The 14,015-nt window shown below is 43.7% G+C and overlaps 1 protein-coding gene across 4 annotated transcripts in view; it reads right to left on the bottom strand.

Annotated features, from left to right (window-relative positions):
* The window catches only part of USP31 (ubiquitin specific peptidase 31), a 166,769-nt gene that overhangs the window by 107,576 nt on the left and 45,178 nt on the right, over positions 1–14,015 (bottom strand). For all 4 annotated transcript variants that reach the window (XR_004676222.1, XM_034988065.1, XM_034988064.1 and 1 more), the window contains 5 exons: positions 13,369–13,446; positions 12,473–12,602; positions 8,063–8,182; positions 5,305–5,530; positions 264–422 (listed from right to left, as the gene is read on the bottom strand). Coding sequence is in view for 3 of the 4 variants with exons in the window: in XM_034988065.1 (XP_034843956.1) it covers positions 264–422; positions 5,305–5,530; positions 8,063–8,182; positions 12,473–12,602; positions 13,369–13,446 (713 nt within the window). In the remaining variant the exon portion in view is untranslated. The remainder of the gene's footprint in view (positions 1–263; positions 423–5,304; positions 5,531–8,062; positions 8,183–12,472; positions 12,603–13,368; positions 13,447–14,015) is intronic.

Below are 14,015 nucleotides of genomic sequence, written 5' to 3'. Positions count from 1 at the left end.
CATCCATTCATTCATTAATTCCACAAGCAGACATGGCATGCTCACTTTGAGACAGGCTCTACATGCTTCCATGTGAATGCTGCTGGTTCACACATTCCACCCCTATCTCCTTGACCACAATCATTTTGGTTTCCATATTAAATGCAAATGTGAGGATTGATCTGATCAACCCCACAGAGTCATGAGACCTTGTGGAGTTCTCTGGACCATTAATTACAATCTTCTGTTCTAGAAAAACCTGCCAAAGAATAAGTTGGCCTTACCTGCCACTGAGCTGTTGGCCGACCATGATGGAATAGCTGTCCGCCTCTGGTAGAAAAGGATGTATGCCATCTGTGTGCAGACCTCATCTTCCGACAGCTGCTGCACATCACTGTCATCGAAGCAGTACCAGAGGCCATCCACAGAGTTCTTACAGTACGCTGCCAAAGAAGAGCCTGTCATCAGTACCAGGGGAGGGGGGCACCAACCACTCCACTCTGCCCACAGACACCAGTGCTTTGGCTCGTATCATTAACTCAAGAGGTTTTTAAAGCTGCATGTAGTAACATATGAAGGGGTAAAAAATCCAAATCGCCTATCACGCTTAGGCAAAATGTTTCAGGAAATTTTAAACTATTCCAAATGGACAAAATTCTACTTAATCTTAGAAAACACAATATACTCATTTATTTAAACCAGTGGTTCTCAACCTGGGACAATTTTGCTCCCCTAGGGACATCTGGCCATGAATGGAGACATTTTTGACTGTCATACTAGGGGTTAGGGTGCTACTGGCATTGAGTGGGTGACTGGGGATGCTGCTAAACATTCTACAATGCCCAGGACAGTCCCCGCCACAAGAATTATCCAGCCATACTGTCAAGAGTGCTGAGGCTGGGAAACCCTGATATAAGCATGTTGTCACATTTTAGTGTTTATTAGAGATAGAAAATAGAACTAGAAATAATGATACTAATACTAGCAGCAGCTAATATTTGTTTAGCACTTATTATGTGCCAAACTTCTCAGTTAATCCTATGACATTTGTTCTTTTATTATTTCCATTTTACAGAGGCTCAAAAAAATGAACGAGTTTGCCCAAGGTCAAGCAGCTGGTGAAAAGCAGGGCCCAGTTCATATCAAGTGTATCTAGTCCCTGAGCTTGCACTTAAACTACCCCACCCTGCTTCTCAGGGGTAGCACCAACAAGGCCCCAGTGGAAGTCCCCCAGCAAACTAAGAACATTTGAGCTCATAAATGCATGCGTGTTTCTCTCCAGTTCAAATTCTAAGCCTGAGAGAGAAATAAAGACCATTCGGGTACCAACAAAAGCAGACAAGAACTTAGTGTTCATGAAGCCATGTGATCTTGTAAGGATATATCAAGAGGTGTGATTAAACTTGATCCAAAGGGGTACATTCTTATCACGCTTTCTAAAAATACCCATTTATTGGAGTAAGAATAAATGAGTGCTAGAATATTTTGCTCAACACTCAGAGGCAGGGCACATAGTGTCCTGAGGTGCCAAAGAGTGACTCCCTCGCAGGCGACAACCACATTTGTGAGTATGGAACCTTAAGAAATGAAAGGGACTGAGGCGAGGAGGGGCTACACCAGACAGGTCCCCGAAGAGAAGAGCAGAATAAGAATCTTTGATCGTGGGGAGGGAAATCATGGACCGCTATGGGCTCCTAGGACCAGAAGGGGAGAGAAGTAGAGAGAGAGGTAGCACATGGAGCTGGTAAAACGGCAACTGGCCAGTGGTGTCAGGTCAGGCTCGATATAGAAATGACCCGGCTGGCGAGGTGGCTGCTCTTCTGGAGTGGGACTCGCCCAAGACAAGGTGACAGAACAGCCCAGCACTAGCATCAGTCTGTTTCTCTTCAGGGTGGTCTGTTCCCAGTCACAGCAAGGCAACTAAGGCAGCAGGGCAAATCACTAATGGTTTCAGTGTATTTACCAAATAATTCTACTTGCTTTTCTTCCTGGCACTAGCTTCTCAAGTGTTTTCTAGACAAGTGCTACTCAAATTGTGGTTCGTAGACTGGTGCCAGTCCACAACAAGATAAGCACCCAAACTGAAATTAGCATTTAAATAGCAATCTGACACTGCCGTGATATTCTTTCTGTATTTTTACAAAGACTGATTCATGAAAAACTGGAAATTTTGAAAAAGAAAAAAGGCAGGTTCTTCATCATGGAAGTTTGATCTAGAATTCATACACAAGTTAGCCATACACATACCATGTGATTATAGCTAGAACTAGTACAAAATAAAATTCCAAATAAAGACTTAAAAATATGTTATCTTGAATTCAACAATACAAAGGCATTTAAAATGTTCTCTAAACTAAAACCCTAAACTTTTATGTGTCAATCAGAAAAGCAGTGGTATGGCCTAGGCATCACAAAGGGGAAATAATGCAGAAAGTGCCTAAGCTCTTCCTAGGTAACAATAGGTCGCGAGAGGCAGGTCCGAGCACTTCTAGTTCACTGGCGTAGTCACCAAGTTCATGTAAGGTCACCTGCTGTAGGTCACAGAGCATGGAAGAGGTGTCTAGCTTCTAGCCCATGCTCCTGACTCTAAACTATGGGGCCTCCCAAGTACCTGCAGGTTTTCAGGCATTTTCCAAAGCCCACTCTATATAAAGAAGAACACGATAGGATAAAATCCAGTACTGTCCTCTTTTTCTCAACAATTTCTTGTTGGAAAGTGCATTATTTTCCTGAGAAACAATATTATCAATGGAAGACACATTCTTTACCAAAGCTGAAGCTGCGTGAACACTAACCAGGGATGTTGGAAAAGGTGTTACCACACCAGCTAACCAGTGGACTGAAATCACCTCTAAGTTCCTTTCCATTTGAAGAGTCCATGAGTGTATAATTCTATTACTCAGGATCAAAGAACACAGACATGAGTGGTAACGCCACAAAGGCAAACATCCAATCAGACACATGACATTTAAATGCAACTGGCCCCATAAAATACAAATACAAAATATGCAAGACACAAAATTCAGTCTTATCAGATTTTAAATTTGATTTAAACCAAAATACAAGGTAAAATATATCTAAATGTTTAATTAACTTTTGTCTTCTAGGGTCTTCGACTTCTCTATCTCATTTTTCTCCCTGAGTGTGCTTCCTAGGGCGGGTAGAGGCCAAACAAACCGTTCTACTATGAGATACACTCCAAGTTGGGATCATTCCTCTCACAAATAATTGTTGCCTGCAGCATCTAAGTACTAAACGAACATGAGCTAAAAGGGTTTCAAGAATAAAAGATTACTGTATCCAGTCACCTGCCGCATCCCCGCCTCCTGTGGTCTCCGAGAGCAGGCTGAGTGAGTGTGCTGGTGGAGGGGTTCGGGAGCCTGCTGAGGGGGCTCTCGGGGCTAACTGCTAGGGAAGGGTCTCACAGATGTTTAAAAACTAACTGGTGGAACCCAACCTCTTCCACCTCCCCTGACCTTTATGAATCACTGGTGCCCTGGAGTCTTATTGCATGAAGCACTGAGTTCATAAAGAAAGGAAGTCCCTAGAAGTACACATGTAAAATGTGCTTAGTGTGAAGGAAGCAAAAATCCAAGTCCTGGCCGCCCACCCATACAGACTGGCAAATTAACAGCAGCGCCCTCCATGGACTCCCCCCAAACACAAATGTCCAAGGAAGAGTCCCCACACCTGCCTGCCACCCCGATGTTCACACATGCCCTTAAGCCAATAATTCCAGTTCTGAGACCAATCTCGAGGAGTTACAAAACTAGAATATAAACTAAAAGATGTTCATCAGTGTTACAGTCAAAGTTAAAAACCAGAGACAGTAGACATTTTCAACAATGGGGAATGGCTATATAAAATTAGAGTTCCATCAACAGAATGTTCTGTGGTCATGAAAAAACAGTGTATAAAAATTAAGCACCAACATCCAAATACTTCTGTTACAGTCAAGTGTGAAGACTGGGATACGGGGACATGTACATAGCACTCGCATCTCACTGTGCTTCTGATTCTGAAACTTTTATTGTCTGTCTCCCCATCAGCCCATTTGGTCCTGAAGTACAGAGGGCAGGTTACTATCCCCACAGCTTCTCCTGTGCCTCCAGCATGCTCTGACCACATTCCCATGGCCCCTTGCTCTACCCCCTGTGCACATTTCCACCACAGAACCTATGACACATTACTGATCTTACGTATCATCTGGCCCTATTTCCCCCTACCTGATTACACTCCGGGAAGACAGAGGTTGAGGCCTATTCATTTCTGATGTGCCTCTGATGTGAGCCCAGGGCAAGCTATGCAGGACGTGCTCCATGAATGTTCACCTAAATAGAACCTACCAGTACAATCATGACAGTGTAAAATAATGGCCAAAACTTACAGAAAAACACTGGAAGAAATGTTACCTACATACAAGGGATATTATTATTCAGTCTTAAAAAGGAAGGAAATTCTGACACATATTAGAACATGGGTGAATCTTACAGACATTATGCTACATGAACTAAGCTGAACACAAAAGGACAAATACTGTATGGGTCCACTGACAGAAGGTTCCAGGAGTAATCAGATTCATAGAGACAGGAAGATTGGTGGTGGCAGGAGATGGGGGGAAGAGGGCAGAGGGGAATTACTGTTTAATGTTTCAGTTTGGGAAGAAGAAATGTTCTGGAGACAGGATGGTGGTGAGGGCCACAAAACAACGTGAATGTACTTAACGCCACTGAACTGCACACTTCAAACATGGTTCAAATGGTCAATTTTGATATGTATATTTATCACAATTTTTAAAAAAATGTTGCCAATGATGGTTTTCACATAAAAAAAAAAATGTTGCCAATGGTAATGTTCTCTCTTTCTCTCTAGCCTATAAATTTCAGATAATGAACACAGTTGCTTTTAAAAAATGAAAAATAAATTTAGCCTTAAAACAAAGAGAAAAACTCTTCCAAGTCACTATAAAGACACTATAAAGCTGGTTCATAAAATCACTCCAAATAAGGGAGAAGCTAGAATTTCAAGGAGGTGGAGTGAAACCTTAAATGTGGAGTGCAGGGGAGGTAATCACAGTGAGCCCTTGGTGGCCCAGATGGCGCTGTCTGCACACACCGCTCCCCAGTCAGGTCAGACAACTACTGGAGGACCCAACTCAGGAAAAGAAGTTAGAATTTTCATTTATTTGCTCTTGGACAGCGATCCAGAGGATGAAAACTGCCCTCAAAGTTGGCACACTGTTCTAAAGCAAAAGTATCCCTGTCACAAGTAAAACCTGTCTGAAGGAAGGGTCAGCACAGACGCCCGGCCTCTCGCACTGCAGACCTGTGTAGTGCCCCCCTTGCATGGTGCCATGATGATTGCACACAGCATACAGGTCATAGACGTAGTCCTCAGGGTCCCTCCCGAGTCCATAGGGCCGTCTCCATGGAGACCAATGGGATGGCAAACTCCAGCTGCTCTGACTTCTCTTAACCACATGAGGTGTCATGTCCAGGCCAGTCAAGGGGAACTTGACCATGTTCTGAAGTTTCATACGCCTGTCTCCTTCCTGTTGCAAGAAGAAAAATAAGTTCTGATGATATTTTCAAGCAAGTAGATGGTAGATCAGTTTTGTGTGGAATGTGGACCCTATCAGCTAGAGTGGTTTGAGTTACCTGATGTTTCCCAAGACACATTCAAAATAGGGAAACTCACTAACAGCTTTAACTGTCTGGAGGAACAGGTTGTAATACCACTAAAAGTAGAACAAGCAATGACCTACATATAAGGGGTGATGAGCCTCTGAGTCCATTTCCTTATCTGATAGAGGGGTTTTAGGTTTTAGACTTACAAAATGACATTATCAGGCAGTTCATCCTGATACCTCTGTCATAGAGGCATGAACAGCGATGGAGTGCTCATGTATGTGAGGGACAATGCGCACAGAACAGCGCTGGATAAGCAGTGCGCCCTATCACCCCCCCCCCACCTCCTCCAACAAGCATGTTACCGCTTAACACTGACTTGATATATTCATTTAGTTGATAATCTTAGGTAATCTGTACTTTCCATTAAGGCCACTGGGAAATCCTCTGAAATCCAACCGTCAGCTCAATAGCTGTTTTCTAAATGTTTCCTGTGTCTGTGGGAGCTTTAAGAAATTAACAGCCATGGCTAACGCCCACCCCAAGGAGCCATGGATCTATTAAGAGAAGAAAAATGTTCGTAAGAGAAAGGCAGGATGAGCCCTGGATGGTCAGGAAGGTCAGACTAAAGAATCTGGACCTTGTTCTGCAGTCAAGCACTGAGGCCTGAGGGCGGAGGGGATGTCATCAGAGCTGTGTAAACAGCGCACAGGATGTGACACAAAGGGAGGAGCAGCTTAGGCTAAGAAATCAAGGAGAAGACAATGTGACTGCAACCAGCTGGGAAGTCTCACAGGTCTGCAGTGGCATGCTGACGGCCAAGAATGGGGAGAAGGGGGGCGCCTGGGTGGTTCAGTTGGTTAAGCAACTGCCTTCGGCTCAGGTCATGATTCTGGAGTCCCGGGATCAAGTCCCACATCGGGCTCCCCGCTCAGCGGGGAGTCTGCTTCTCCCTCTGACCCTCCCCCCTCTCATGCTCTCTCTCTCTCCCATGCTCTCTCTGGGGGGAGATAAATAAATAAAATCTTTAAAAAAAAAAAAAAAGAATGGGGAGAAGGGGACACACTCAGGAGGCCATGCAGAGGCACAACCAAACTGAAGAGGTAACTGGCTACAGGGGAGGGACAAGAAGTCAAAAGCGACACTGCAGTTTTGAGTCCGAGGTGTGGTAAGGGTGGGGACATGCCTTCTAAAGAAACAGAAAGCGAAGGAAGTTAGTGTGCATATGTGGAAGGGGCCAGAGAAGGCTGGGCTCTGAACCTCACCAGCTCTCTACCTGCAGGTCCCAATGGAAGCATGCAGTTGGGACATTCTTTACTAAAGGAGCCAGACCCTAAACCTTTGAGTGAAAGCCCAGCCATGGGGATCCTGTGCATGTCACCGCAGACACCTCCACTTCATCAGCAAGTCCTAAACATCTTTTGATTCTATTCCGATCTCATCTCCATTGCCACTGCTCCATAGAAGCCATCAGTATCCCTCCCCTGGATGGTTGCCTTGGTTCCCTTCAGATCTCCCTAGCTTCATTCGTGCAGCCTCACATTCTCTACACGGCAGCCAGAATGGTCTCTTCAAATCACAAATTTGGTCATGTTGCTTCTCTGTTTATAACCCTTTATCAGAATCCCACTCTATCCACAAGGGTCTGCTTGGCCAGCCCCTGCGCACCCCTTCCACCTCAGCTCACAGCTTCCCCCATCCTCTGGAGCTGCAGCCAAATTGGCCTGCTTTCAGTCTCTGGCACATGCTATCCGCACTCAGGGCTTTGCATGCATTGCTCCCTCTGCCACCGTTGAGTGCACAGCCCTGCTCCTCTCCTCACCTGGGAGATGCCTCCTCCTAATCTTTCAGATACAAACCTTAAAGCCAGGCCTCAGACACTCCTTAAACATTTACTTCCTCTTTACCTCTCCTACAATGGGGCCCACCCAGGACAACCCTAACCTCAGGGAATAGACAGCCTTTTCGGAAAAACTGACTCAGAGTAATACAGCTCAAAGCACCTTTTCTCTGTATATATTTATGACTCACCTTCCCAACTATACGACAGCTCCTTGGGAGCAGGATAACACCCATTATTACTTTAGGTACAAAGAGAATTCTACCCACCCCAGAAAGGAGCTCTACTTTTTTTTTTTTTAAATACCAAAATATACTTACTATAATTTAAAAACAACATTTACAAATCTAAAGCAAGTCCTCAAGAACAAAGTAAAATATCTGCAGTAAGAACTAAAATGTTTAGAATTTAAAGGGTCACAAGATGTTCAAATTTTGCTTTGGGTAAGAACAAAACATGACCCCAAACACTGGGGCAGATGTGTGTGTGTGTCTAACAATATGGACAGGAACACTAGATCAAAGAGAGACACCCAAAGAATCCCCATGCAGCCCACCAGGAGAGGTGTAAGAAACATGGCCACAGCTTTTCTCACTAAGACAGAGGATTTACCTACCTGTCGAAATCTCTTTAGATGTATAATAAGCACATCAGGCAGAGTCCAGAGGCTTAACGTAATGCTCCCCTGCTGCAGCTGCTTACAGTGCGGGCAGCGCCAGGCGTCATCTGGAGCAAGCTGAAAACAAGGACACAAAACGAATTCCGTTAAGCACCACTTAAGGCAAGACTTTCTACAGAAGACCATGGCACTCACTTCCTGGTCAGGGTGTGGTACGATTCGGAATCTCTCTGGAAACCACATATGATGGGGAGTCAGTGGAAAAACACAATCACAAGAGGCACCTGGCCAGAGATAGCCCCCGAAGATTTGCTGAGTAAATTATCTCTCAAAAAGAGATCACTGAACAGGTAAATATTACACAGAGGGTATTCAATGTCACAGAAGAACCTCAACTTCCACAAACTCCTAAACTCAACCTGTTGCCTTTCCATCAATATACTTTCTCCTCCTCCTCTAAGTCCTACCTCAGCAAACCACCACTACCACCCACCAAAAGCAGTACTCAAGGCAGGGGCGGGGGCGGGGGGGGCGGGGAGGGGCAGAGTATCCCAAACCTTCGAACCCTTCCCTCTTCCTCCGGTTCCACATCTATCCAAAGTAATTGTGTCTGCCATATCACACACCTGTCTCCTCTACTCCATTCCCACGAAGGTGGCCTTAATCACAATCCTCACCCATGCTCTTACCTGGACTTTGGCGGGTCTCCTAACTGATCTCTCTCTCCCAAGCACTGAAACCCTCTAAACAATGCCCCCCCCCCCCCCCCCTGCTATTAACAAGGTCTTTCTGAACGTCAATCTGAGGCTTCAAGTCTACATATGCCATCTCTGCAGGCGAGGGTTTCAGGATGGGGACATATTCAGTTAGAGATGCCCATGAGGCATGTCTGGTGAGAGATTTAAATCCCTTCTGGAGTTCAGAAGATGCATCAGATCAGGGACCATGAACATGATGAGGTTAAGGAAAGCATGGTGTGGATGACAATGCCCACTGAGATGGGACAGACAGCAGTCAAGAACAGAATCTTGGGGAATGCCTCTTTTTAAGGGAAAGAGCCTGAGGACGTATAGTCAGAAAAACAGGCAAACCAGAAGCATTCTTTTTTATACAGACCAAGGAGAGAAAATGGCAAGACCCTGGAGGGGTCGGCTGGAGATGGGGCAAAGGCCACAGAACTGAGCAAACCAGAGGCCACCGAGAGAGTTTCAGAGGGTACTGTCAGAAGTGCAAGTCAGACGGAGGGAGGGCAAAAGCTGAAACCACCAATGGGGAATGAAGCAGAAAGGAGGAAGAGAAAGGCAGGCATGGTCACTGGAAAGGGAAACAGAATTGAGGAGATTTTCTTTTTCTTCATGACAGGGAGACCCAATCATGTTTGTAGGAAACATGGGGAGAAATAGAAGTTTGGGTAGATGGAGGTGGCTCAGACACAGACTGGCAGGGACCTACACTGTCATCCGGTAAGTCTGCACCTCTGCTGACATATTATAATGTCTCCATATGTGGCCATCCAGCCCAGGGCTTGTGGTAAAAGGGCAAGTTGTTTATTTGTTTTGTTAATTTCCAACACAGATACTTGTATAAGATACAGTAAGAATGTCCTGACAATGTCTAATAGCTATGACATTTTCTAAAACGTCTCTGATTTCTGTACTTATCTTACTGTAAACTGCTATAAAGAGCTCCCGGACCTGCAGACCATACTTGGAGCATCGCTGGTCTAGCTAACTCTGCGTAGCAAATGAAGGACAGCTACCTCAGCAGGCAGCTATTTCATTTTCAGATGGTCTGTCAGGGAGTTCTTCCTCATATTAAGACAAATTCATTCTCCCTTGTAATTTCCAATCTTTAAGTTCTGCTTTTTAGATAGAATTAAGTCCAATCCCTCATCCACAGACAGTCCTTGAAGTGCCTAAAAATAACTATCAGATCCCCACTTAAGGCCTCCTCTGTCAAAAGACATTCAGCACATCATGGTTTCCAGATGCACCATCCCCTAGCCACTCTCTCATGCCACGGTTTGTCTGTCTCTTTTAACCGTGAACATTTAAGGTAATGAAAAGGGCAGTGCTATCACCATCTGAATTCTGGACACTGTTTTAAAGTATCCTTAAGGCAGCTGACGGTGGCTGACACATGACACTGTGGATCAATACTGAGCTTGTAGACAACTAAACCCAAAGTTACCGTCTCAGGGTCTGCTGCTAAATCCTATCTCCTCCTCTGTACCTGTACTGTTATTTTTGGACCCAGTGACTGAACTGCCCAAATAATACTCACTTATTCATTCATTCTAGTAGATACCTACCAAATGCCTTCTCTGTGCCAGGCACTGCTTTATAGACGCTACGGTTATTTTATGACCAGGACAGACTCTCACAACTCTCTTCCTCACCCCTGTATTCCAGCTACACTGGCCTCATTCCTGTTTCTCAACCACATCAAGTTGCTTCCTTGATTTACTTATTTATCCCCACTAGACTATAAATAGCCCAGAGGAAGAACCACCATTTGGTTTGATCCGTTACATCCCCAGTACCTCACGCAGCACCTAGCACACAGTAGGTACTCAATAAACATTTATTGAATGAATCCCTACTAAAATGTATCTTGCCAGCTTGAACTCATCCTTCTAGACCAGTGAGATGTTTTGTGGAATACCAATGTTGCCATATAGTAGATCTGCTCAGTTTTAAGCTTTGTGCCATTCTCAAACATCTCCCAAATTTAAAAAAAAAAAAAAAAAAAAAAAAAAGCAAGCCTATACAGGACAAAGTTCCAGAGTCTGCCATCAACCCATTTTAAAGCCAACTAACTGGGGCACCTGGGTGGCTCAGTCAGTTAGGCGTCTGCCTTCAGCTCAGGTCACGATCCCGGGGTCCTGGCATTGAGCCCCACATCGGGCTCCCTGCTCAGCAGGGGGTCTGCTTCTCCCTCTCCTCCCTACTTGTGTTCTCTCTCTCTCAAATAAATAAATAAAATCTAAAACAATTTTAAAAATTAAAAAAAAAAAGCCAACTATTTTATAATTAGGCCCCAAACTGGGGGGAAAAAAAAACACAGGTCATATAAAAAACTATTATTAAAGGAATGAGCTATGAACAGCTTGGGGGAAAAAGATTCTGTGAGAATATTAAAAGTATTTTCAAATATTTAAAGGACAGACAAGTGGAAGAAAATTAAGACTTGTCCTCAAATATCCTTAATGAACTCAGGAGAGAGAACGCCTGTTGGCTATAGTAACCTGGGGCCTATTTCAGGGCAGCTTCAGTGACCATCAGAGATATCCAGAGAGGAAATGGTATGTCTCTTGAGTAGAGACTAATGCCTCATAACTAAGGTATTCAAACAGTAGCTGGACAATCATCTATTTGCAATTAGGTAGAAGAACTCAACCATTAGAAAAAAGGAGCTTTAAAGTCCCCTCTAACCCTGAAATTGCAGGGTTCACTACATACAAGAGTGAGCAGTAACAATTAGCAGTCAAAATTATGATCCTAACATCAACTCAAGATTAGATGAATGCCAAGTACTCTAGTCAAGGCTCTTCAAGGTGCATAAAAACCTGGAGAGTTTTAAAAACCACACAGACCTTGGCCCCATCTGCAGAGACTTACTTATCCATGTATCTGTCCATTCTTCCATTCAAATATTTACTGAGTCCCCTCTATCTGCCAAGCACTGTGTTGACTGGTCTGAAGCATGCTGTCTGATAGAACTTTCCATGTATACCCGCACTGAGAACTCCAAATGTGACTAATGCAGCTAAGGAACTGAAATTTTATTTCGTTTTCATTAATTTAGTTTAAATTTAAATAGGTTCTGGCACCTATGTTCTTAGTACCAAAAAATTAAGAATCACTATTCTGGTTACTAGGGCAAATGATTTAAAATCTCTAAATTGAGGGGCACCTGGGTGGCTCAGCTGGTTAGGTGTCTGCCTTCAAGCTCAGGTCATGATCCCAGGGTCTTGGGATCAAGCCTCACGTTGGGCTCCCTGCTCAGCAGAGTCTGCTTCTCCCTCTCCCTCTGCCTCCCACCCACTTGTGCTCAATCTCTCACGCACGATCTCTCTTTCTCTCAAATAAAGTCTTGAGAATAAGTAAATAAAATCTCTAAATCGAAACAAAAAAGTGTATTATTGTTAAAAGGGGAAAATATTAACTACAAAGGTTCACTTCTAGAGCATTTCAATCAGTCAAAATTTTCTAGTAATCTAAACTACTTTTTGTTAAAGTCCTAAAATGGATAGCACTTAGATGCCCATTATGTGTGCAGCAGAACTTACATGAGTGCAGAATGTCTGGGGATTTTTCTGGAGCATCATTTGCTTCTCTGGTGTCATCCTACCCCACCCCCCTCCCTGCCCCCCTCACCACCTAAGAAGTGCTGCCAGGCTCTTACCCGCTCCTCTTTGGTGTAGAGCTGGAAACACTGGGATAAAGTGCAAGTCTGAGGCTGATGATGACGCTCCCTCTGCAGACGGACGCTTTCTGCATCAGGAATATACTCATCTTCAGTATTTACAAACAAGCTGCAATGGGGGAGGGGGTGGGTATTTATCAGAGAATGTCTTGCAAAACTGACCCCAAAATTGCAGCTTCACAATGTGACTATAAATTTATAACCAAAAAGAACCAGTGTGTAATGAAAGCAAACAGGTTATCCAACTGGTCACCCAACTTTTCTATGTTTCAAAATATCCTTGAAAAGTTCTGTATCTATAAAGTTATTTTCAAGAAATAACTTGGGAGTTGGTTTTCATGGGATTGGCCATGAACTATTAATTCATATATTCTTGTCCTTTGTATCTAAGGCCATGCATTTGGCATAATTTACTAGAATTAATGGGCCTGTAATAAAAATCAAAGGGGCACCTGCGTGGCTCAGTTGGTTAAGCATCCCACTCTTGATTTCAGCTCAGGTCATGATCTCAGGGTTGTGAGATTAAGCCCTGAGTCGGGCTCCTCGCCCAGCATGGATTGAGATTCTCTCTCTTGCCCTCTCCTCCCCTCCCCCACCCCTGCTTGAGCATGCTCTAAAAACAACAAAAAAAGTAATTGGCCCTGTACAGTAATGAATAAATAGTTCTGTCTGATCAGCAGCAAACATTCTGAGGTTTTTGAGATCCAGACAAAAGAATGTACAGGAAAGAAGTAACCGGTTAAATAAAGGATTAGCAACCCACTTGGATACTTAAAGAGAGATTTGTTTCAGCTAATCTGAAAGATCAAAGGGATGCTATTAAAATGATCATTAAAACAATGATTCTATAAGCACTAAGTAAAAAAAATACTCACAAATCTTTTGTTTCCTTGTCCCATTCTACCACTAACTTCACATGAGCAGTGCCACCTGGTCCACAAGATTTTAACGCCCTAGAGCATGGAGACAAAGTCACATATTATGTTCTAAAGAAATGATTTTACTTATGTCCTATTTGAAATTCGGTATCATAATACGATTACTGAAAATCTTCATCATTGTTCCTCATCAGAAAAAGTTTCTATTGAGACCATTATGACCTCGTATCTAGAATAACTAGGTTACAATTGGACTGAAAAATCCTAAATTAAAACATCCAGTATAGAAATAAAGAGATTGGAAGCAATCAGTCTCATGTTACAAGGCTGTCCACAATCACTTTTAGATATTCTTTTTTTTTTATGACCTTTCCAACTTTTTGTCTCATTTCTCACCAATCTAAATAGAGACCGGATAATAGTTCCTCTGGAAACGAAGTCTGCTCCTACATCTCTCCTTCTCCCCCATAAACCAAGCACAGAGGTAGTAGAGTGAAGTGACTAAGTCTACTGAGGGACAGGTGGGACAGAAAGAAGGCTTAAAGGAACGGAATGATCAACAGAGGACACCACACACGCAAAGGCACACACGAAGCGGTGCCACACGTTCCAACAATCCTTGTGCTCTGATACTACTGAAGGTC

Source organism: Mirounga leonina, unplaced genomic scaffold (genome assembly GCF_011800145.1).
Source record: "Mirounga leonina isolate KUSES-001 unplaced genomic scaffold, KU_Mleo_1.0 Mir_448, whole genome shotgun sequence".
Classification (NCBI taxonomy): Eukaryota; Metazoa; Chordata; class Mammalia; order Carnivora; family Phocidae; genus Mirounga; species Mirounga leonina.
The sequence above is the reverse complement of the archived record's forward strand: the minus strand, read 5'-3'. Positions and strand labels throughout refer to the sequence as shown.